The sequence below is a fragment of the Palaemon carinicauda genome, chromosome 24 (genome assembly GCF_036898095.1).
Source record: "Palaemon carinicauda isolate YSFRI2023 chromosome 24, ASM3689809v2, whole genome shotgun sequence".
Lineage (NCBI taxonomy): Eukaryota > Metazoa > Arthropoda > Malacostraca > Decapoda > Palaemonidae > Palaemon > Palaemon carinicauda.
The window spans coordinates 102,238,354-102,262,561 of NC_090748.1; the positions used below are offsets into that span (position 1 = coordinate 102,238,354).

The following is a 24,208-nucleotide window of genomic DNA, read 5'->3' on the forward strand; positions in this document are numbered from 1 at the left end:
TAATTACCTCCATTGGGGGGGGGGGGGGGGGGGGGGATTGGAATAGGCCAGTCTAATTAACAGCTTCTCTTGATTATTTTATGAGAGACCATTGAAATTAATGACGTCACAGCGCCATTTGACTGGCGAATAGGAAATGAAGAAATAAACCCTTTGAAATTCTGAAGCATTAAGTAGTAAATGTCCTTTTTCTCGATGTTGTGGCCGATGTGGTAACATCCCTGACTGGTGACCGCCTGGCTGGAGTTCGAGAACCGCTCGAACTTGTTAGATTCTTTGGTCGCTGCAACCTCACTATTTTTGTTAACTAAGGATTAGAGTTTGGGGGAGCCTGGCATCCTTAAACCTAAAAAAAAATAATATGCCAGGCAGTTAAGACAAGCATCATTAGCCTAGGCAGGTAAGCCTGGCATCCCTAAACCTAAAAAAAAAAAAAAATAATAATAATATGCCAGGCAGTTAAGACAAGAATCATTAGCCTAGGCAGTTAAGCCAAGCATCATTAGCATAGGCAGTTAAGCCTGACATCCTTAAACCTAAAAACAAAACAGATATGCCAGGCAGTTCAGACAAGCATCATTAGCCTAGGCAGTTAAGCCAAGCATCATTAGCCTAGGCAGTTAAGCCTGGCATCCTTAAACCTAAAATAATAATAATAATAATATTCCAGGCAGTTAAGACAAGCATCATTAGCCTAGGCAGTTAAGCCTGGCATCCCTAAACCTAAAAAGAAAAAAAATAATAATATGCCAGGCAGTTAAGACAAGCATCATTAGCCTAGGCAGTTAAGCCTGGCATCCCTAAACCTAAAAAAAAATAAATAATAATATGCCAGGCAGTTAAGACAAGCATCATTAGCCTAGGCAGTTAAGCCTGGCATCCTTAAACCTAAAAAAAAAAAAAAAAAAATATGCCAGGCAGTTAAGACAGGCATCATTAGCCTAGGCAGTCAAGCCTGACATCCTTAAACCTAAAAACAAAACAGATATGCCAGGCAGTTCAGACAAGCATCATTATGCTAGGCAGTTAAGCCAAGCATCATTAGCCTAGGCAGTTAAGCCTGGCATCCTTAAACCTAAAAAAAAAATAATAATAATAATCCAGGCAGTTAAGACAAGCATCATTAGCCTAGGCAGTTAAGCCTGGCATCCCTAAACCTAAAAAAAAAAAAAATAATAATAATATGCCAGGCAGTTAAGACAAGCATCATTAGCCTAGGCAGTTAAACGTGGCATCCTTAAACCTAAAAAAAAAAAAACATAAAAAAATATTCCTTTCACAGAAATAATAATACCGGTATATTCCTTTTATAAATTAAGCGACGTCGCTATGAAATAAAAAATAGTTTTCCTTTCACAAAATAACATAAGAATATATTCCTTTCACAAAATAACATTAGAATATATTCCTTTCACAAAATAAAAATAAAAAAACATTCCCTCAGAAAAAAATAAAAAATATTCGTATCACAATCTTTTTTTTTTTTTTTAATTTTTTTTTTGTTTTTTATTTTTATTTTTTGGGGTTTTTTATTTTATATTTTTTTTTTTTTTGCTTTTTTCATTTTTGTTTTTTTTTTTTGTTTTTTTGTTTCTGACTTCTTAATGAACCTTATTTTCGTCTGTTTCCAAAATTGGGACTATGGATCCAAGGGGGGCCCAAGAGTAAGAGACGTCCCGTTTTGGTTTCTTCTTTGGTTTCCTTACCAAACGTTTTCTTGTGGGTCCGTCTTGTCCTTGGTTTTCTTCCTTCACAACGACTACTTTTTTGTCATCTTCTGCTGCAGTTTCACACCTTTCAACGTCACCCATTCCTTCTTCTTTTATAACCTTTTCCAAATCTCTCTTCTGATGTTCCTTCTTCAGTGAAGAAATGACATCCTTTGCTGCGGACAATTCTTTCTTCATTTGATCTTCTAAGTTGGTCATTCGAACAATCTTACCGTTCAATTTTTTTTCTCGTTTATTTTTGTTCTCCAGTTGTTCTCGAAGACTTTCCTTCTTCTTTGTAATTGTGAACACTGCCTCCTTTAGCTCGTGATTTTGTAGTAGAGCTTTAGAAATCTCCCCCTGCAGCTCTAGTACCCTTTTCTGATCATTAGCACGAGCCTCCATCAGCTCTTTTTCTAGTTTGATTTTCTCTAGAGCCAATTCTTCATTAAGGAAGCTTCGTTCCTCATTGGATTTTTTGAGATCTTCATTCTCTGCCAAAAGGATCGATTTCAGCTCGTCTTGAGCCTCGATTTTCTCCTTGGCCTTTTCCAGTTCCTCATTCAACTGAAATATTTTCATTGTGTTTTCTTCATCCAAAGTCACTATATCTTCAAGCTCTTGTTTCAGAGTTTCCTTCTCTTTCACAAGCGCTGATTCAATCTGATTTTGGACATCATTTTTCTTCTGAGCCATTTTCAGCTCCGCTTTCAACTCTAGAATTGATTGATAGTAATCAGCAAGTTGATTTTCATGTGCTTCAATCACTGCCTGTTTATTGGCAAGTTCCTTAGCCATGTTTTCGTTCTTTCGCCTGAGATCTTCAATCTCTGTGTCTCCGTCCGTCTGAACTGTTACATCTGTGTTAGAGACTTGTTCAGTCTTGACTTGAACTTCTATATCTCTGTTAGAGATAAGATGTTCAATCTCTACCTGAATGTCTACATCTCTGTTAGAGGTAAGATGTTCAGTCTCTACCTGAACTTGTACATCTCTATTAGAGACAACACTCCCTGTGCCTCCTGGCAGCAGCAGCTGTTCTTCCCCGCCGGAAAGCAAAGGATCCTTCCCATTGATGACAGCTTCCGTCTCCTCAGAAACTCCTTAGAGTTCCTCCTGGTCCAAGACAGGCTCGAGTGCCTTACTCTTTTCCTCCTCGGCCCAGAATTTCCTCATCAGAAGACCACCTCCCAAGATGAGGCGTAGTCCTTCCAGTTCCATCAACCTGGGTTGCTGGTCCTGAAACCCGTCTTCGGGAGAGGGTCCTCCAAGTAGATATTTCTTCCCGTACTCGCTGATCGCTTTCAATGCGTTGTTTGTAAACATCTTCGTTGTAAAACTCAGAATGCAGATCAGTTGACTTTGATCAGGTATAATTTGAAGAAATTGAAGTAGGTCCTCGCAGAAATATCGACTCCGAGATTGAAGGAGTTTTGAAGACTGGAGAAGTATTCGTTGGCTTCGAGATCGTCTCCTGAAACTGATTCCGATGATAATTCGAATGAGAGCCAGACTTTGAAGACGTCTTCGTTTGCTTTGGGAAAAATCTTCACTCGGTCTTCACCGAAACTAACTTTCTGCTCTTGAAGACATAAGCTTGTCTATATTCTCATTTTTTTTTTCCAAAACACGAATCTTATTCCGCCATTGAATATTCTTTTAGTAATTTCTTTTCCCCGAAGGAAATATATAGAATGATAGATAGATAGATAGAATGTATAGATAGATAGATAAATAGATAGATAGATAGAATTGTATTTATAAGATAAAGGTAAAATTCTGGTGAAGTGTGAATGAAGACTCGGATGAGAACGGGATGCCGTGAAGCCCTCTGAAGTCATCGTTGGGTTGGAGAAGAATCTTGTGCAAGTCTTCACCGAAAATTTCTATCTGCTCCAGTAGAAGACTTGCGTTTTTCTCCCCGAAGGAAATCTTTGAAAATATTAAAAGAAAATAAAGACACAGCATGAGATCTCTTAATATTTTCATTGGCTCCTTTTAATCCTTTTCCTGCAGCCAATCAACTGCGAGAATTTCATCTTGTCGTTCCAAAACACTGCAAGGAAAAACAATGGTTCTGTTACAATCGCGTTCCGATGCTGGGAATGTGATCGGGGTTCATTCTCTCTCTCTCTCTCTCTCTCTCTCTCTCTCTCTCTCTCTCAGCAAATGAAGAATAACATATTATATATATATACAGTATATATATATATATATTTATATATATATATATATATATATATACACTGTATATATATTATATGTATATATATATATATATATATATAAAATAAATAATTATGCTGACACACAAACACACAGATATGCTCACATACTCTGTAAATATATATATATATATATATATATATATATTATATATATATATATATATATATACACAAGCTCTTATATACATTCATGCATGTATGTTTGAATATGTGTATGGAAATGTATAGAACTCAAAGTGAACAAAAATAAATTTTGATATTATATTCTCTCAATAAATGAACACTATTGACGAACGAAACTTCCCCCATCGGATCACAATCTCCAGAATACACAGAATACATTTGAAAACAAATAAAAAATCCTTCATTCGTATAAAAGATTTATTCTTTAAAATTGATTCTCCCTCCGTGTCTCTAGCCCGAGGTCTGTTTATCCGGAGGTCGTTGTAAGCACTCGCATAACAGATGCAGTGGAAACGGACCATTTGTTACTGCCAGGGAGAAACAAGTGGCTATTCTCTCTCTCTCTCTCTCTCTCTCTCTCTCTCTCTCTCAGTGAGACCATATATCATCTTTCTGTGCTAAGTGAGACTCTGTGTTTAGTTTCATTTCTTGTGTGTTTTGTATTAATAATGTTTTCGTGTTTTTTGGGGGAGAGGGGGTGATTCTATTTTCATTTTTAGATGTTTCGTTTCATTATGTTTTTTTGTTTGTTTTATCCTCTCTCTCTCTCTCTCTCTCTCTCTCTCTCTCTCTCTCTCTCTCTCTCTCGCTAATATGGACACAAAACACTCATTCACATCTATATATATATATATAAGTATATATATATATATATATATATACACACACACATATGTGTATATATATATATATATATATATACACATATGTGTGTATATAATATGTGTGGGTATGTATGCATTTTTATATTTAGCATTGTACTGCGTACCATATTGGAGGAAGTTTAAAGAATCTGAATTGGAGTTACTTTTGGAAATTAAAAAAAGTAATATATTTCTGCCGTCTCGATTGCAAATAGATATCACAATACATATGTAACTGTTACTTTCCTTCTAAAAATATTTTCTTTTAATTGTTACTTCTCTTGTTTCCCTTGTTTCCTTTCCTCACTGAGCTATTTTCCCTGTTGGAGCCTCTGGGCTTATAGCATCCTGCTTTACCAACTAAGGTTGTAGCTTAGCAAGAAATAATAATAATAATAATAATAATAATAATAATAATAATAATAATAATAATAATAATAATAATGATAAATGGAATATATTAAGATTTATTCATCTGCTGTTCTAGATATGTATTTCATATTCTAATAATATATACTTAAATTTTCACTTCTTCTGACGTCATCTTTATGAGTGTAATAGAATTATATATATTTTATTAAAATTCATGCCACGCTTAGATTATATGAATTCTCAAGCCTTGATAAAAATAAATTTTTAGGGAAATATATGAATCAGATCATTGAGCACTTAATACATTTTTAGTAAAATTAGTCATTGGTAGAATTTAATTATACATAATTCAGCCGATGGAACAGATATGAGAATACTCAGGTGCATTATGGGAATATCCCTTTTTGAAAGATTGAAAAATGATGAAATAAGAAGAATGGCAGGTGTGGTAAAGATTACTGAGATACGAGTGTCATGACTGAGATGGTGTGGGCACGTGGTGAGGATGGATGGTGGGGAGAGAGTGAGGAGGGCTTGGGAGGAACCTCTTAGGTGGAGAAGATCAAGATAGAGGAAGAGGATTAGATGGGGGGATGAGGTGAAGGATGATATAGAGAGAAAGGTTTAGTTGAAGAGGATGCCTTTGATCTAGGGCACTAGAGAGGGTGCATCAGGCAACCAACCCCTTAATGTTGGGATAAGGGTGGGAAAGAAGAAAATAAGGTGAAGGATGACATGGAGAGAAGAGGTTTGGTGGAAGAGGATGCCTTCAATAGAAAGCATTGGTGAGGGGCCATTAGGCCCTTAATGTAGGGTTAACGGTGGGGAAGATGAAGAAGCTGATGGAACATAATAGTTTAGACTTTAATGTTAGATGATATTCATGCAACCGAAACTTCGAGGAATCGCCTTATAAAATTACTTCTAACTTCACGAATAACATTCAAAAGTTGAAACTTAAGAAGGTTTTTAAGTTTAACTGGCATACAGTTTATATATGAAATATCTATTTTGATGTTACTTTTCATGAATTATTTTATATTAATTATTCATTATTTATCTTGTAGTTCAGGTTACTCATTTCCTTATTTACTTTCCTCATTGGGCTCTTCTTCTCTGTTGAAGCCACTGTGCTTATAGCATCCTGCTTTTCCAAGTGGGGTGGTAGCTGAGATAATAATAATAATAATAATAATAATAATAATAATAATAATAATAATAATAATAATAATAATAATAATAATAATAAAGTGAGCTCAGTATCAATATTAGAATATTTTGATAATTTGTTATCACCTTTTTGTATGACAGCACATTGACAGTGATGCCCTTTTCTACCCCACACAATTCATGGAGTTTTCATTGACTACGTTCTTTGGATGGTAATAGCAGAGAGAGAGAGAGAGAGAGAGAGAGAGAGAGAGAGAGAGAGATTTTATATGGCCAAATATATGGTCATGCACTTAATATTTTAGATTATTTTTTTTTTTTTTGAGAGAGAGAGAGAGAGAGAGAGAGAGAGAGAGAGAGAGAGAGAGCACAACAAATGGAGATATGTCTCCAAGATTAAAAAAAAAAAATTTGTGGTGTTATCAAGTTAGAAGATGCTTTCTTTATCCTTCAGCCTAAAAATAAGATAACATAAAAACTGAAGCTATTTCTTAGAGAAATTATTTAACTTCTCAAATTGGTTAAGAATCAAACAAGAATTAAAAGGAATATTATTCCTTAGTAGGGAGCTGGAACTAAATCTAATTTACGCTATGAAAAGAGAGATGTCATTTTTTAAAGGTTTAGAAAAGGGAATATAAAGATCTTTTGGGGGAAGATGTTAGGAAATAAATTGAAGTAGAGATTAGGTTTCCTTTTTTTTTTAGTTGAAAAAAAAAATTCCAGAAGATTCTTCCATATACGGATATAATTTTTGTCCATTTTTCTATTAATTTTTCAATTTTTTTTTTAAAAGAATTTTTTTTTTATTTGCATCTAAGTTTGTGTCCTAAGTATTGGTGTGGATTTAAAACTGTGTGTGTCTTTGAAATGCAGATTTGGAAAATAAATTTTATCTGTCAAAATTCTTATGGTTTTCTTCATTCAAAAATATTTGGTATATTTTTTCCATAGTAATGGATTACTAACATATATGTGTGTTTGAAATATAGATTTCGAAAATAAATTTTACATGTCAAAATTCTTATGGTTTTCTTCATTCAATGATACTTGGTATATTTTTTATATATTAATGGATTACTCATAGATGTGTGTGTTTGAAATATAAGTTTCGAAATTATATTTTACCTGTCAAAATTCTTCTGGTTTTCTTCGTTCAAAGATATTTAATCTTTCCATTTGGAAGCGTTAATTATTGATAAGGATGATAAAAATGATAATAATAATAATAATAATAATAATAATAATAATAATAATGATAATAATAATAATAATAATGATAATAGGGGATACATTTTATGTAAAATACCGTTCAGGAAATATTAATATTTAATTGGTGAAAACCTTTTTCTTCTCCACTGACTTTTCAAACTTCCTTTATAGAACTCCCATATCCTGAAACCTTTACTATGACCTCAGATATCGGGATTAATAATAAATCAATGTAAATATCAACCACAATGGCATTTAATATCGAATTCTACCTTTGTGAAGAGTCATAGGTTCGAATCTCTGCCCAGCCAAAAGCGGTTATCGTAAATGAATTTACAGTGGTTATACATTCCCAAAAATAGAATTCGATATTAAAGGCTTTTATAGTCGATATTTCTATTTATTAAAATCACGAGTGTTAGTGATATATATTCATTTAATATGTTGTATACATATATATTCATAGATTTGTTAATTTATATATTTATTTAAGAGAGAGAGAGAGAGAGAGAGAGAGAGAGAGAGAGAGAGAGAGAGAGCGTGTTACTAAGACTTTAGATGTCTCAAAGACTTTTTAGTCCATTCATGTAGACTCCATTATGCCATTGGTTATAATCTTTCAGAAATTTTTATGATCTTGTCCAACTTATTCTTGAAGTCTTTTTATTATTATTATTATTATTATTATTATTATTATTATTATTATTATTATTATTGTTAATGTGACGGGCCGAGAGAGGAGTTGTGAACTCAAAGGCAGATTGGAAACGACTGAGTTATTTATTAAGGAACACTCTTCTTTATATACAAAACCTCAAGGCAACAGGACATGACCTGTTCGAGAGACAGATAATGTTACTGAGCAAAACGGAGACATGATCATTCAGGTTCTTTTTAGTGCGAGGGAAGAGCGCAGATACAACCATAATATATACAAAATAATTATGTACAATTGTGTGACACACGGTTGGTACATGGCTCCCCCCTAAAAATGACATACTGTACATGTTAAATAGGGCGCCCTGATCTAGAGAGGCGAACTGTAGGCGGGTCATCTGGCAGAAGATAAGCAGGTTTTAGACGATCAATGGAGACCCAGTCTTTTTTGCCCCGAATGTTTAGGAGGAATGCTTTCGGACTGCGTCGGATCACAAGGAAAGGGCCCGTGTAAGGGGGCGTTAGTGGTGGCTTGCTGGTGTCGTTGCGCAGGAAGACGTGCGTTGCAGAGTGTAAGTCCGTTGGTATGTGATGCTTCGCTGGGGGCTTGTAAGTCTGGCGGCACGGAGTAAATTTTCCCAAGACGTGACGTATGCGCTGGAGATCGTCGGAGGAGGTCGTAGAAGGAAAAAATTCGGCAGGGACGACCAATGGGTCGCCATACACCATTTCGGCTGCCGAGACGTCAAGGGCGTCTTTAGGAGTGGTCCTTAGTCCAAGGAGGACCCAGGGAAGCTGAGTAAACCAGTTGCAATCCTTGCAGCGGGACATCAAAGCTGCTTTGAAGGTGTGATGAAAACGTTCAACCATTCCATTGGCAGCGGGGTTGTAGGCCGTTGTCTGATGTAGGGTGATGCCCAGGAGATTCGCTAATGACGTCCATAATTGAGAGGTGAAAATTGTTCCCCTGTCAGAAGTAATATGCTCAGGGATACCGAATCTTGAAATCCATCCAGAAAGTAAGGCAGATGTACATGAGGCGGACGTTGCAGTTTCCATGGGAATGGCTTCAGGCCAACGAGTGGAGCGGTCGATGACGGTAAACAGGTAACGATGTCCTTGTGATGTGGGTAGGGGGCCTACAACGTCGACGTGAATGTGTGCGAAACGACGCTGAGGTTAAGGAAAGGTGCCCACTCCTGAATCCGTGTGTCGATGTACTTTGGAAGTTTGGCAAGAAGTACACGCACGGACCCAATCCTTAGCATCCTTAGAAATGCCGTGCCAAATGAACTTTGCCTTCAGCAGCTGTGCAGTAGAACGGCACGAGGGATGTGAAAGGCCGTAGATGAAATCAAACACCTGTCGGCGCATGGGAGCAGGAATCCAAGGTCGCGGTCTACCAGTACTGACGTCACAGAGGAGGGTGGTGTTGGAGTCTTTGAGGGGAAAATCCTCCCAACGGAGGGACGTGCAGGATGTCCTACAAGCTTGATACTCTGGATCCTGTCGTTGGGCTTCAGCCAGGGCGTTGTAATCCAATCCCAGTTGAACGGCAGCCATCGTGTTTCTTGACAGGGCATCGGCAACGGGATTCATTTTCCCAGGGACGTATTGGAGGGTGCAATTGTATTCAGCCACGGCGGAGAGATGTCGGCGTTGACGGGCGGACCAGGCGTCAGACTGTCGAGTGAAGGCGTGCACCAGAGGCATGTGGTCTGTATGAATGACGAAGGGCGTACCTTCTATGAAATGGCGAAAGTGACGGACAGCCAAGTGCACCGCCAGCAATTCTCGATCGAATGTAGAATAATCCGATTCTGCCTTGGACAGTTTTCTGCTGAAGAAAGCTAATGGGCGGGGCGAGCCTTTGACCACCTGCTCGAGTACTGCACCAATAGCGACGTCGCTGGCATCGGTGGAGAGAAGGAGAGGGGCGTGTGGGATAGGAAAAGTGAGAGCCGCAGCAGTTGATAGGGCCTTCTTTGCATTGCAGAAGGCTGCTTCTTGAAGGGGACCCCACTTCAGGTCCTTTGGCTTGCCCTTGAGGGAGGTGTAGAGGGGAGCAAGAGTGGCGGCAATGGCTGGCAGAAAACGGTGATAATAGTTGATCATGCCCAAGAATTCCTGCAGAGCTTTGACGGTCGAGGGCGTGGGGAAATTCTGAACGGCTGCTACCTTCTCAGGGAGGGGATGGACTCCTTCAGGAGTGATACGGTGCCCTAAGAACGACACTTCGTTGGCGCCAAAGGTACACTTGTCGTACCGGACTACAAGGCCGTTTTGTTGCAGGCGGTCGAGCACGATGCGCAGGTGACGGAGGTGTTCCTCTTTTGAGGAGGAGAACACAAGTATGTCGTCCACATAACATACACAGAAAGGGAGGTCCCCTAAGATGCCATCCATGAGACGTTGAAACGTTGCCCCAGCATTACGAAGGCCAAAATAGGAGTAATTGAAGGTGTATGTGCCAAACGGAGTGGTGATGGCAGTCTTGGGGATGTCTTCTGGGTTCATAGGCACCTGATAATACCCCTTCAGGAGGTCGAGCGTAGAGAAAACCTTTGCTTTGTGCAGGTAGGAGGTTACATCGGCAATGTTTGGGAGGGGGTAGTGATCCGGTTCTGTTTGCATGTTCAGGTGCCTGTAATCCCCGCACGGACGGAGGGAGCCGTCTTTCTTCAGAACGATGTGTAAGGGTGACGACCATGGGCTGGAGGCCTTTTGGCAAAGGCCCATTTTCTCCATTTCGGCGAACGTCTGTTTGGCGGCTGCCAATCGTTCCGGTGCCAGACGTCTGAATTTTGCGAAGACTGGGGGTCCCGTCGTCTTGATATGGTGATAAATACCGTGCTTGGCAGGAACCGTGGGCGTTTGGCGAAGTTCTGGACGGAAAACTTCCGGGTACGACGTGAGAAGGTGGGCGTAGGCATCCGTGGGTGCGCTGATGTGGAGAGCGAGGTTAGAGGGGGCGGGTTGAAGAGGTGTCGACAAGTACGAGTCTGCGTTGACCAATCGTCGGTGGGCGACATCGACCAGAGGGTGGAAATGAGAGAGGAAATCCTCACCGAGGATTGGCATTGTGACGTCAGCAACGAGAAACTTCCAATTGAATTTACCGTTTCCGAACGATAATGTGAGGCTCTCGTAACCGTAGGTGGGTATCGCAGATCCGTTGGCAGCTACCAAGCGGATGTCGGCAGATGTAGACAGACTACGTTTTGCCTTGAAGAGTTTCCTTGGCAAAAGAGAACGACAAGCACCCGTGTCTACCAAAAATCGCACGCCCGTTCCTGCATCCTGTAAAAAGAAAATATTAGAAACATGGGAGGCCACCGCCACAAGCGATGGCCTACTTACACGTTTTTTGGCCACTGACAATCTTTGGCACATTTCTTCGCGGTTGCCCCGAATCTGAAGTGGTAGTAGCAAAACTGCAGTGGATGGGAGGTAGTAAGTGGCTGTAGATGTCGTTCGTTGGGGCGCGAGCGATTGGTGGGTGGTGGGCGGCTTTGTCTCCGCTTCGGCACGTCATGGGGTAGGCGTGTATGTCCTACGGCATTCATGTCAGCTTCGGTTGACGTTGAATAGTCATCCTCGTTGTCAGGGTTGGAGGTGTTGATGGAGGTCTTGAAGTGGCTGTCCATAAGGGCGTCGGCTTCGGTCATCAAGTCCTTTATGGGTAAACTATCGACATCGGGTATGTCAGAGCGCACAGGTTCAGGTAAACGGCGTATCCAAAGGGCACGGAGTAGGTTCACCTCACGAGGAGAGCCGTCTGCGGCAGGTTGAAGGCGAGCGATACTGGTCATTTCCCTGAGGGCAAGCAAAGCCCTTTGGTCCCCCAACGGTTGTTGCGAGAGCTGAAAAAGCTTTGCTATGCGGGCGGCTGGCGACGGCGAGTACTGCTGCAGAAGGTATGATTTGAGGTCGTCATACGCTATTGGGGTGTCTCCTTGTTCACAAAGCCAGTCGGATATTTCTGGGAAGGTGTCCTCGGGTATCGCCGCGAGAACATAATCCGCTTTGGTGGTTGAGCGAGTCACGCCCCTGATACGAAACTGGACTTCTGCGCGCTGAAACCAAGCAAACGCCTCTCCGCTGGCAAACGATGAAAGTTTGAATGGAGCGGCCGCAGCACCAACTGCCGTAGAGTCCGCCATAGTACCAACGATGAAGGGGCGAGGGGGTGGGGGTGGAAGGAGGTGGGAGCGAGTCGACTTCCGGGGTCACCAATGTGACGGGCCGAGAGAGGAGTTGTGAACTCAAAGGCAGATTGGAAACGACTGAGATATTTATTAAGGAACACTCTCCTTTATATACAAAACCTCAAGGCAACAGGACATGACCTGTTCGAGAGACAGATAATGTTACTGAGCAAAACGGAGACATGATCATTCAGGTTCTTTTTAGTGCGAGGGAAGAGCGCAGATACAACCATAATATATACAAAATAATTATGTACAATTGTGTGACACACGGTTGGTACATTAATATCTAAGCTACAATCCTAGTTGGAAAAGCAGAATGCTATAAGCCCGAGGGCTCCAAGAGGGAAAATAACCCAGTAAAGAAAGGAAACAAGGAAAAATAAAATATTTTAAGAACAGTAACATTGAAGTAAATATCTCCTATATAAACTTTAAAAATATAGAATAGTGTGCCCGAGTGTACCCTCAAGCAAGAGAACTGTAGCCCACTGGAAGTCTATTCCAAGTATTTGCTATTTTGTATGCAAAGATTTTACCACAGTGATTGATGTTGTATCTTTTCAATTCCAGTTGAGAGAGAGAGAGAGAGAGAGAGAGAGAGAGAGAGAGAGAGTAAACGTATAGTATATCCATTATGTATAGTGACGTGTGATAAAGCTGAATCCCTTTCATACATAATACATCCGAAGAAAATGAATATTCAAATCTGATGTCGTTTCAAATATCAGTGAAAATGATTCAATTCTTTGTGCTCATTTCGGTGAGTATGATTTATGCATTCATTCATCCCAACGCAACCAGATTTGGGTTCATTAAGCCTCCGTGGGTTTGTAATGAAAAAAAAATTGTATTTTTGCTTTTTTTTTTGTGTTTGTCCGCTCTAATGTTTTGAGTTTTATTACACATGTAAATGACGGTGTTAAAGATAGGAAGCATAAATTACTTGGATCTTTTGAAGTAGTTTTAAGTGATTTTATTTTTATTTTATTTTTACCAGGTTGGTTCGAACGTGTGGTTTCCAGAAAGTTATACATATATATATATATATATATATATATGTTATATATATATATATATATATGTGTGTGTATATAATATACTTTATATATATAAATATATATATGTATATATATTTATATATATATGTATATATATGAATATATATATATATATATATATATATATGCACACACACATATACTTTCTTTCCTATAAAATACTTCAGTCAAGAACCCTCCAATCACTAATTGAAAACTACTCTGCTCCGGTAGTTTACATATTATACATCAGGACAAAGCCAATAGAAATAATTCATATCTGGGCCCATCTCCTATTTTCATGGAGAGAGAGAGAGAGAGAGTTGACGTAGGATGACGTAAGCGCTGCTCTGGCTTTTAACCCTTTTACCCCCAGGCTCTCTGGAAATTTCCAACCCTTAACCCCCAGGGGTTATTTTTTTTCCAGCACATTTTGCAGTATATTTTTTAAAAATTGCTCTAACAGCCTTAATTTTTGTCATAGAGAGGTCAGGTTGGTCTCATTCTCTTGGAAAAGGCCTGAATTTTCTCAAAAAATTATCAAAAATATGAAAAAAAAAATTTTTATAGCATTTTTTTGCATGGACGTACCAGTACGTCCATGGGGGTAAAGGGATGGCTTTTGTGAAACGTACCAGTACGTCCTTTGGGGGTAAAAGGGTTAATAGCAACTCTATCTTAGGGGGAATATAATGCAAATTGGAAAACGTTCAACTTTGGTGTAGTGTTAGCTCTAAAAGAATTAATTGAACTAAATAATTTATTTGTAAATCCTCTTTTCTAGTCTTGAATATTTAATTTTCTTTAATGAATTGAGAAGTTTATTTTCAAATTATTTTTGTTCGTACTATGAGGGGTTCGTTAATTTTGTAGTTTATTTATCTATTTATTTATTTCCTTTCCTCACTGAGCTATTTTTACTTGGTGGAGCACTTTGGCTTATAATATCCTTCTTTTCGAACTAAGGTTTTAGTTAGGCTAATAATAATAATAATAATAATAATAATAATAATAATAATAATAATAATAATAATAATAATAATAATAATAACAGAAATTGTATATGCTAAAAAAATAGATGAAAGTTTAATGCACATTTACAAAAGCTAATTAAATTTCAAGTTAGTAACGTAACATTTAAGCACTTTATCTTTGTTAATTCATAAACCTACAAAATTGTTTTAAATCAAAGAAAACGACATAAGTAGATTTACCTCCATCGAGATCATTCTCTCTCTCTCTCTCTCTCTCTCTCTCTCTCTCTCTCTCTCATAATTCTATCCCCATGTAACGACAATATCATCAAGATACTTTCTCTCTCTCTCTCTCTCTCTCTCTCTCTCTCTCTCTCTCTCTCTCTCGTAACTCTATTCCCACGTAACGACAATATCATCCAGGAAACGAGATGAACGAAAGAAACATCAAGGAAAAGAGCGAAGCAGTTATCCTATATCCTTCCTCGAGGGTAGCACGAATACCTTACGTAGGATATTGGAATTTCGAAGGTAAATGACATTAATTTTCCTGACAGATTTGCAATATAAAGTTACAAGAGCTTTGGGGAAATGACTCTTCGTCATATCGGGTGTTGGGATTAAGTCGTTATTGGGAACCTAAGACCCAACACTTTTCTGTCTCGGCATTGTTACTTGCAATATACTGTCCGAGATTTAAAAAGAGAAAGAAAAAAAAAACCGGTTTTTATTATCTGAAGAATTCATGTATAAATAATTGTCTCTATGCAATGTCTTAGAATATACTGTACAAAATTGAATTTTAAGAAAAAAAACTAGTATTCATTATGTGAATAACTTATGTATGAATTATTGTTTTTATGCAATGTCTTTGAATATACTGTACAAGATTGAATTTCAAGAAAAAAATTAATATTCATTATGTGAATAATTTATGTATACATTATTGTTTTTATAGAATGTCTTAGAATATACTGTGCAAGATTAAATTATACGAAAGAAATATCTAAAGATAGTATTTACTTTCTTATTTCCTTTTCTTCACTGAGTTATTTTTCCCTGCTGGAGCCCTTTGGCTTATAGCATCCTGTTTTCCAAATTGCTAAGAGCCTTTGCAAACTTTAGCCACCCTCCTCCCCCTTCCGTCAAAACCAAAAAATGCTCCTATGCCCCCGAATATTGCAACGCCAAAATATTTTATTTTCATGAAGAGCCATTGCCGATTATGATAAATTTACATGCTATTTTGTCTATTATATCAAAAACTCAAATATAAACTCTTAACCATACATACATAACAGCACATTCGTAAATACATATAAACATATATATATATATATATATATATGTGTGTGTGTGTGTGTGTGTATGTATGCATATATATATATATATATATATATGTATGTATGTATGTGTGTATGTATATATATATATATATATATGTATGTATGTATGTATGTGTGTATATATATATATATATATATGTATATATATACACACAAACATATATATATATATATATATATACACATATATATATATATGTATATATACATAAAAAGATACATGTATATATATATACTGTATATATACATAAAAAGATATATATATATATATATATATATATATATCCGTAACCCATGCCACCATAACAATAGAAAAACTACCAGGAAAGGAAGAAATAGCGAACAGTGGAAAAACAGAGACAGGAAGAGTGAAAGACAAAAAACTTTTTTGGTTCGAACGAGCAATAAAAGGAAAACTGTTCCATATTCGAGAATATTCTGTACTATTTTTTTTTTTTAAAGTGTCGATAGTCACATTGATGAGAAAAATGAAAAAATGAAATAGAAAAATGTGTGTGATATCGGAGTCTACTTTTATTTAATTGTATTGATATATTTTCTTGATTTAATTTATTTGATTTATATAAATATTTGTATTTGCTTTAATTGATTTTTTTTTATATATAATTTAATTAATATATATATAGATATGATTATATATATATATATATATATATATTTGTATTCAATTTGATTAAATATACATAATATATATATATATATATATATTATACATATATTCAATTTGATTATATATATATATATATATATATATTATATATATATATATATATATATATATATAATTTTATGAATATATTTTATTAATTTGATTTAATTAATCATATTAGTATATTATGTATTTTCAACATTGGGTCTAACCACGGATAATACATTTTCCACATAGTTATAAGGTTCAAAGGTCACTCATGAGTGGCAGAGGCAAGGGACAGTGACAATGCCCTGGAGACAGGACAACGCCTTAGTGACTGAACACATACTGTATACATATGATCAGCTCCTACCCAAGCTAGGACTAGGGAGGGTCAGGGAAAGTATGGCCTTACCTGCTGAATCATCAGCAGCCATTGCCTAGCCTTCCATTGTCCCAGCTGGGCGGGGGGGGGGGGGGGGGGGGGGCACTGATCATATGTAAATATAGTTAGTCTCTAGGCCCTAGGGTATTGTCCTGCTAGGTAGAGCGTTGTCAATAACACTTGCCTCTGCCATTCATGAGCGACTTTTAAACCCTCTAATAATGTTATTATTGTTATTATTATTATAATCATTATTATCATTATTATTATTATTATTATTATTATTATTATTATTATTATTATTACTTGCTAAGCTACAATCCTAGTTGGAAAAGCAGGATGCTATAAGCCCAAGGGCTCCAACAAGGAAAATAGCCCGGCGAGGAAAGGAAATAAAATTTCCCAGAGAAGTAATTAACAATTAGAATAAGATAAATCTTATATATGTATTATTTGCAATTAATATAATATTTTTCTTCACCTTTCAGAGGTATTGGCAATACTCTCCATAGTGACTGGGTGCTGCTCTATTCAAAAGAGGCAATAGACTGTACATCATTTAATTGGTAAGTACATGAAAAATTATGTCGTTATAATTTTAATCGAAATAAGTGTTCAATGTTGAATTATTTTTTTTTCTATCTATTGACTGCTATTAGGAATATTCAGTTACTCTTTGATCATGTTCAAATACATGTATATAATCGTGTTTTAGATAATTTAGGTTAATAATTCAAAAGATTTTATATCTGTTTTTATCTTTGGTGAATGACAATTGTTTTACAAACTCTTGTTTGATCGTGAAAAGGGAATTTCCTTAACAAATAAGTGGTTTTTAGTGGCTGAACAAACATTATACGCTATATAATTCAAAATTAAGTAACAGTAAGGCATCGTGGATGAGACATGTAGGCAGAAACTTTCCCAAGTATTCAGCAGGTTGCGTCGCCTCGTAGAACGCTCACCAACAATGCGTTAAACCTTCCAAAGAACATCAAATGATCCTGCTTTAAGGTAAAGGTGGCTGGTTTCAGTTTCATTTGAATTGGTACTCACCAGAACGTGTGTGTGTGTGTATATATATATATATATATATATGTGTGTGTGTCATATATATATATATAATATATTTAAATATATATCATATATATGTATATTATATACATATATATATATATATATATATAAATATATATATATATATATTTATATTTATATAAATATATATATATATATATATACTGTATATAGTTATATATATATATAATTTATTTATATATATAAATATATATTTATATATGTATAATATATATATATATATAAATATATATATATATATATATATATATATATGTATATATATACAGTATATTATATATGTGTGTGTGTGTGTGTTTATTTGTACTTGAGCGCATAACAAATAGATAGCTTCATAGATAATTAGGTAGTCATTTCGATATTGACATAAAAATACCATTATCCGTAAGTAATAAACCAAATTTGCAGCAACTTTTCCGATTCACTTTCATTCGTTTTCCTAAAATACTGATCTATCAATATCATGAAAATTCCCTGAAATAACGTAAAAACAAATACCATTTCTCAGAGCACAGCAATACTCAACTAATACCGCCCTTGCTGACAGACGAACTTAACAGATTGCATAATGATATTCTCGTCTGCAATGGAGAAATTTTCAGCGTGAATTAGCGTGCAATTTTCGAACGGTTTCAAATAGTTCATTGCGAAATTCCCAGCCTTAATTCCCCGATACAAGAGTGGACGAAATGTCGTACATATATCGGAAAGTATTTTCCAGGAATTACTGGTTAGGAGGAACCGATAGCGAACTTATCCAGAAACAAAATGGATAATGAATTATACGACGGACTGGATTCTGGTTTTTTCAGAGGGGAGGGATATTGGTTATGATAATCCTGGTATTGGGAAGGTGTAGCTTAATAGAAATAGAAAAGGGTGAATGTAAGGAATAGGAGAGAGTGCAAAACTCGGAAAAAGGAGTGGGTGTAGAAATATTATCATGAAAAAGATGAAGAGAGCATAAAATTATTATCTTGGAAGAGATGAAAAGAATATAAAAATATTATCTTGGAAAAGATAAAGAGAGCTTAAAAATTATTATCTTAGTACAGATAAATAAAGCCTAGAAATATTATCTTGAGAAAGATGAAGAGAGCGCAAAGCTATTGTAAAAAAGGAAAAAAAAGTCGAAGTTAAGAGAAGATTAGTCAAGGATAGAAAATTTTAGGCATTCAGCTAAAACAAAATATCTTTGTAGACGTTTTTCTTTTTATTCTTTTAATTATTCTTCAAGATAAATTGATTTTTTATTTTATAATACTATTTTTTGTTGAGTTTTGTTTCTTATATATGTTGATTTTTTTTTTTCAAATATAGTCTATTTTTAATAAAGAAAATGCAAATACATACTTTTTCATTACTTCAAGTTCCATTGATCTATAATTTATAATACTGCTTTTTAAAATGAGTTTTGTTACTTACATATGTTGATATTTTTTTACATAGTCTATTTTTAATGAAAAGGTGCAAATATATACTTTTTAATTTATTTCTTTTAACTTCAAGTTCCAATGATATATGTTTTATAATACTGCTCTTTTTAATGAGTTTTATTTCTTATATGTTTATTTTTTCGAATGTAGTCTATTTTTAATGAAAAAATGGAAATCCATATATACGACTCTCACCTATAAAACTCTCATTAAACTTTTTTCTGTCAATATGAACTGATCTATATCATACGAAAAGGATAATGGAACGTAAATATAAAAGTAATATTATTGCTGCAAAAATGTTTGTGATATACAGTATTCGCTGTTTTTAATTTGCATTTCTCACTCAAGTCTTAAAGCAAAATTAAATTAAAAATAATTAACTGAATTTTAATTAGAAATTGCTTATAAGGTCAATACAAAGAAAATGTATTTTTTTTTCATTATTTTCACTTACAAACAGTTATCAGATGAAATCATTTATTTTTCCAATACAAAAAATCTCTGAGTCTCCCAACAATATACAATTTACACAGAAAACTCAAAACTATCATAGATGTGCATTAGTAAGTGATGGCCGATGCGGTAACGTCTCTGCCTGGTAATTGCTAGGCTGGAGTTCGAGTGCCGCTCAAACTCGTTAGTTCCATTGGTGGCTGCAACCTCACCATCCTTGTGAGCTAAAGATGGGGGCTTGCAAGAGCCTATAGGTCTATCTGCTGAGTCATCAGCTGCCATTGCCTGGCCTTCCCTGGTCCTAGCTTGGGGGGAGAGGGAGCTTGTGTGCTGGTCATATGTATATATGGTTAGTCTCTAGGGCATTGTCTTGCTTGGTAGGGCAATATCACTGTCCCTTGCCTCTGCCATTCATGAGCAACCTTTAAACCTTTAAGCCCGTAAATTGTGATAAATGGTATTAAACTGAATTTATATATATATATATATATATATATATATATTTATATATATGTATATATATACATATATATATATATATATATGTATATATATACATATATATATATATATATATATATGTGTGTGTGTGTGTGTGTTCAGTCTCTAGGGCATTGCCCTGCTTGATAGGGTAATGTCACTATCCCTTGCCTCTGCCATTCATGAGTCAATTTTAAACCCTCAGATTGTATTATTATTATTATTATTATTATTATTATTATTATTATTATTATTATTATTATTATTATTATTATTATTATTCAAGCCTTTATATTCTGTTAATATCTCGTAGCCAAAATAAAATGGTGTTAAGTGTTAATCTCTAAATCCTCGCATTCATAAAAAATAAACATAATTAAACTCTATTTAAATCCACAATTTAGATAAAAGGCTTTTCAATATATAATCCTTGATTTAACTTTGCAACCATAAAAGAGAGCTTTCGTTGTTCGAAGCTGTGATTCATAAGCTCTATTGTAAGTTTTAAAGCTTTTATTCATGTATTAAGTTGTCCAGATAATTATCAGGAACTAAACTGATGTTGTTTAGGGGCAAGATATAACCAACATTTCACTCCGTCAACTAAATCCTATTGAAACTATCAGTAACAATAAAGTCAGTTTCAGCTGTGGAAGTAGGAGAATATTCTCCAAACAATAGTAATATATTATTATTATTATTATAATTATTATTATTATTATTATTATTATTATGATTTGCTAGGCTACAACCCTAGTTGGAAAAGCCGGATGCTATAAGTCCAAGGGCTCCAACAGGGAAAATAGCCCAGTGAGGAAAGGAAATAAGGAAAAACTAAAAGAGAAGTTTAAGAATAAAAATGATATTCCATTTTATTTTTTCACTTAATGTGCCTTTCATCCAAGTGTAAAAATAAGAGAGAGAGAGAGAGAGAGAGAGAGAGAGAGAGAGAGAGAGAGAGAGAGAGAGAGAATATAATTCACTACTTCTTGGATTGATTTATTTCCTTGTTTCCTTTCCTCACTAGGCTTTTTTCCCTGTTGGAGCCCTTGGGCTTATAGCTTCCTGCTTCTCCAACTATAGTTGTAGCTTAGCTAATAATAATAATAATAATAATAATAATAATGATAATAATAATAATAACAATAACATGATATATTGTACTTTTATTAAACATACAAATAGCTTACCTATATGGGAGTTGTTCTTAGTTGACATCTCCTATTAGTATTGAAATTACAAAAATATAAGAAAAACTCGTTTTAATTACACATAACGTTAAACAAATGTCTAATTGTATAGAGAATTATCTTTATATAATCAAAACTAGAGAAGCATTCAGTAGAGCGTAAACCTCCGCCACGACAGCTTATTTCTCGACCTTTTGCGCGACCTTTACCTTATTCTTTGTCCTTAACATGTATTAATTGGCGTGGATTTTCATACATTCAAATATGAACTCAGTTTGAAGTCTCTGTGATAACGATGTCCATACTTATGGCTGATTAGTTGAATTGGACATTTTGCTTAACCGTGACCTTGACCTTTGACCTTGACCTTCCAAGATTTAATAATTTCTCTGCTTTTTACATAACAGTTAATCCCTGTAAGTTTCATTACTCTATGATTAAAGTTGTGGCCACGAAGCTGTTCACAAACAAACAAACACACACACATCAGGGGGTAAAAGATAACCTCCTTCCAACTTTATTGGCATAGGTAATGCTACAGAGGAAAAGATTATTTAAATAAGAAAACACACACCAAACAAACACACAAACAGAGGGTGAAACATAACCTCCTTCCAACTTCGTTGGCGGAGGTAATGATAAAGAGAAAAGATAATTTAAAGCGAAATAATTCAGACAACAGAATGTACATCGCTTCGATATAGTCCAAGATAATATTACGCAAAAATAAGATGCAAATTGCTTCGTTTGCATCTGACAACAGGAATCTCATTGCATAATGATATGTCATAAGTAATTGGGACGTAAGAGCAGGAAAATGGGAAAGCTGTTGAGCTGAGAGAAAGAGAAAAATAGGATGTTGATTCTGGACAAAAATTATATCCTTAGCACTATCTAAGAGTCGATATCCTTTTATATGAAAAGAGAAAGGGCCTGGCTATATATATACATATATATATATATATATTATATATATATAATGTGTATGTGTGTCTGTGATTGTGTTTTTTTCTGTGTGTGTGTTTGTGGATTGACGAACTAACATAGAAAGGCCATAAACAGACGCAAGTGGGAGGACATGTTTGATGCATTTGTTTTGCGGTTCACTATATATATATATATATATATATATGTATATGTATGTATATATACAAACATATATATATGTATATATATATATATATATATATATATATATATTCCTGTCACGCTCAACAGCAACCACTCAGAAAACAACAATCTCCCACAAATTGCCCAAACTAGCGTTTTGCAGATGGGAATGGGAAGGGGCGAATCTGTGTGTGCATATCAATCTAAATATTTAGCCGTCATTTTTGACGGGTCACATATACTAGTATCTTCACATATTCTGATTGCTTTAAAACCACTGATATGAGAGAGAATTATTAATGCCGGTATGAAATCATCAGCATAACATTCTGTATAAAATAGCATTGAAATTGTGGTGTTATTGAAAAGTTAAGTGTTTCGAATGATGTGAACAAATCTATACGAGAATTAAGAAAACTATTACTTATTTGAGTAATACTATTTAGGTATTTTGATAAATCGTCATAAAATGCAGTGAATATCACTAATATGGACTATAGAATGTATTTTTATAAATCGTCATAACATGGAGTGAATATCACTATTATGGACTGTTCATAGAAAGATCTACGTCATGGGTACTTATTCAAATATATCAGAAATTGAAGGTAATTAAATTAATGCTTAGGTCTGTAGAAATACGATATATTTAGAGTAGTTTCAAGTAATGTTTAAACATGGGTGCTTCAAACATCGGTTGTTAGAGTGCTAACAAACAAATATATACATACATATTCCTTACATACACACGTACAAACACATGTACACAAAATTACCCTCAGGTGATAGTATGTTCACAGATAAACAAGTGCATACACACATAAAAATACATGTACACAAAATAACCCTCAGCAGATAGTATCTTCACAAATAAATGTATACACACATATAAACACACGCACATAACACAACCCTCAGCTGATAGTATGTTCACAAACAAATGTATAAACACATACCTTGTATACACACACATACATACACAATCTCAGCTGTTTGTATGTTCACAAATAAACAAATGCAAGCACACATACAAACACACGTACACAACATAACCTTCAGCTGATAGTATGTTCACAAATAAATGTTTAAACACATACCTTGCATGCACACACATACACAAACGCACGAACATAAAACAAACAAATTGTGGCTGACCGTGAAACGAAGTATCTATTTTTTTTTTCATTGATTTTTTTTTTTTTTTTTTTTTTTTTTTTTTTTTTTTTTTTTTTTTTTTGGACCCATATGGCAGACAGACCTGACCAAAACTGTTGTTTGCAAATATACAGCTTTTCACGCATACCCTTTGATTTATGTATTACATCGGCGTTCCAATAATATTTCTGTTGATATGTGATACCTTTTTCACGTGAGGTTTAATGGCTTCGAATATTGTTCTACCAAAACATTTTGGACTGATAATGATTGCTTGAAATATTCCTTTTGAATTTACTAATTATTATTGTTGTTATTATTATTATTAATATTATTATTGTTGTTGTTGTTGTTGTTGTTGTTGTTTTTGTTGTTGTTGTTAAATATTATTATTATTATTATTATTATTATTATTGTTGTTGTTGTTATTGTTGTTGTTGTTTTTGTTGTTGTTAAATATTATTATTATTATTTTTATTATTATTATTATTATTATTATTATT

At 35.0% G+C, this 24,208-nt stretch overlaps 1 protein-coding gene across 1 annotated transcript; it reads right to left on the minus strand.

Annotated features, from left to right (window-relative positions):
* Positions 1 to 1,601: 1,601 nt before the first annotated feature.
* Positions 1,602 to 3,035, minus strand: LOC137618516 (golgin subfamily A member 6-like protein 7). The gene is made up of 2 exons (XM_068348675.1): positions 2,935 to 3,035; positions 1,602 to 2,658 (listed from the first exon to the last, which is right to left on the minus strand). The coding sequence occupies exons 1-2, from the start codon at positions 3,033 to 3,035 to the stop codon at positions 1,602 to 1,604; spliced, it is 1,158 nt and encodes a 385-aa protein (XP_068204776.1).
* Between the last annotated feature and the right edge of the window lie 21,173 nt (positions 3,036 to 24,208).

Coding starts and splice junctions, on each gene's coding strand:
- LOC137618516 (XM_068348675.1), bottom strand. CDS start 3,035: ATGTTTACAAACAACGCATTGAAAGCGATCAGCGAGTACGGGAAGAAA. Junction 2,659..2,934: donor TTTCAGGACCAGCAACCCAG/GTTGATGGAACT, acceptor TACCTCTAACAG/AGATGTAGACATTCAGGTAG.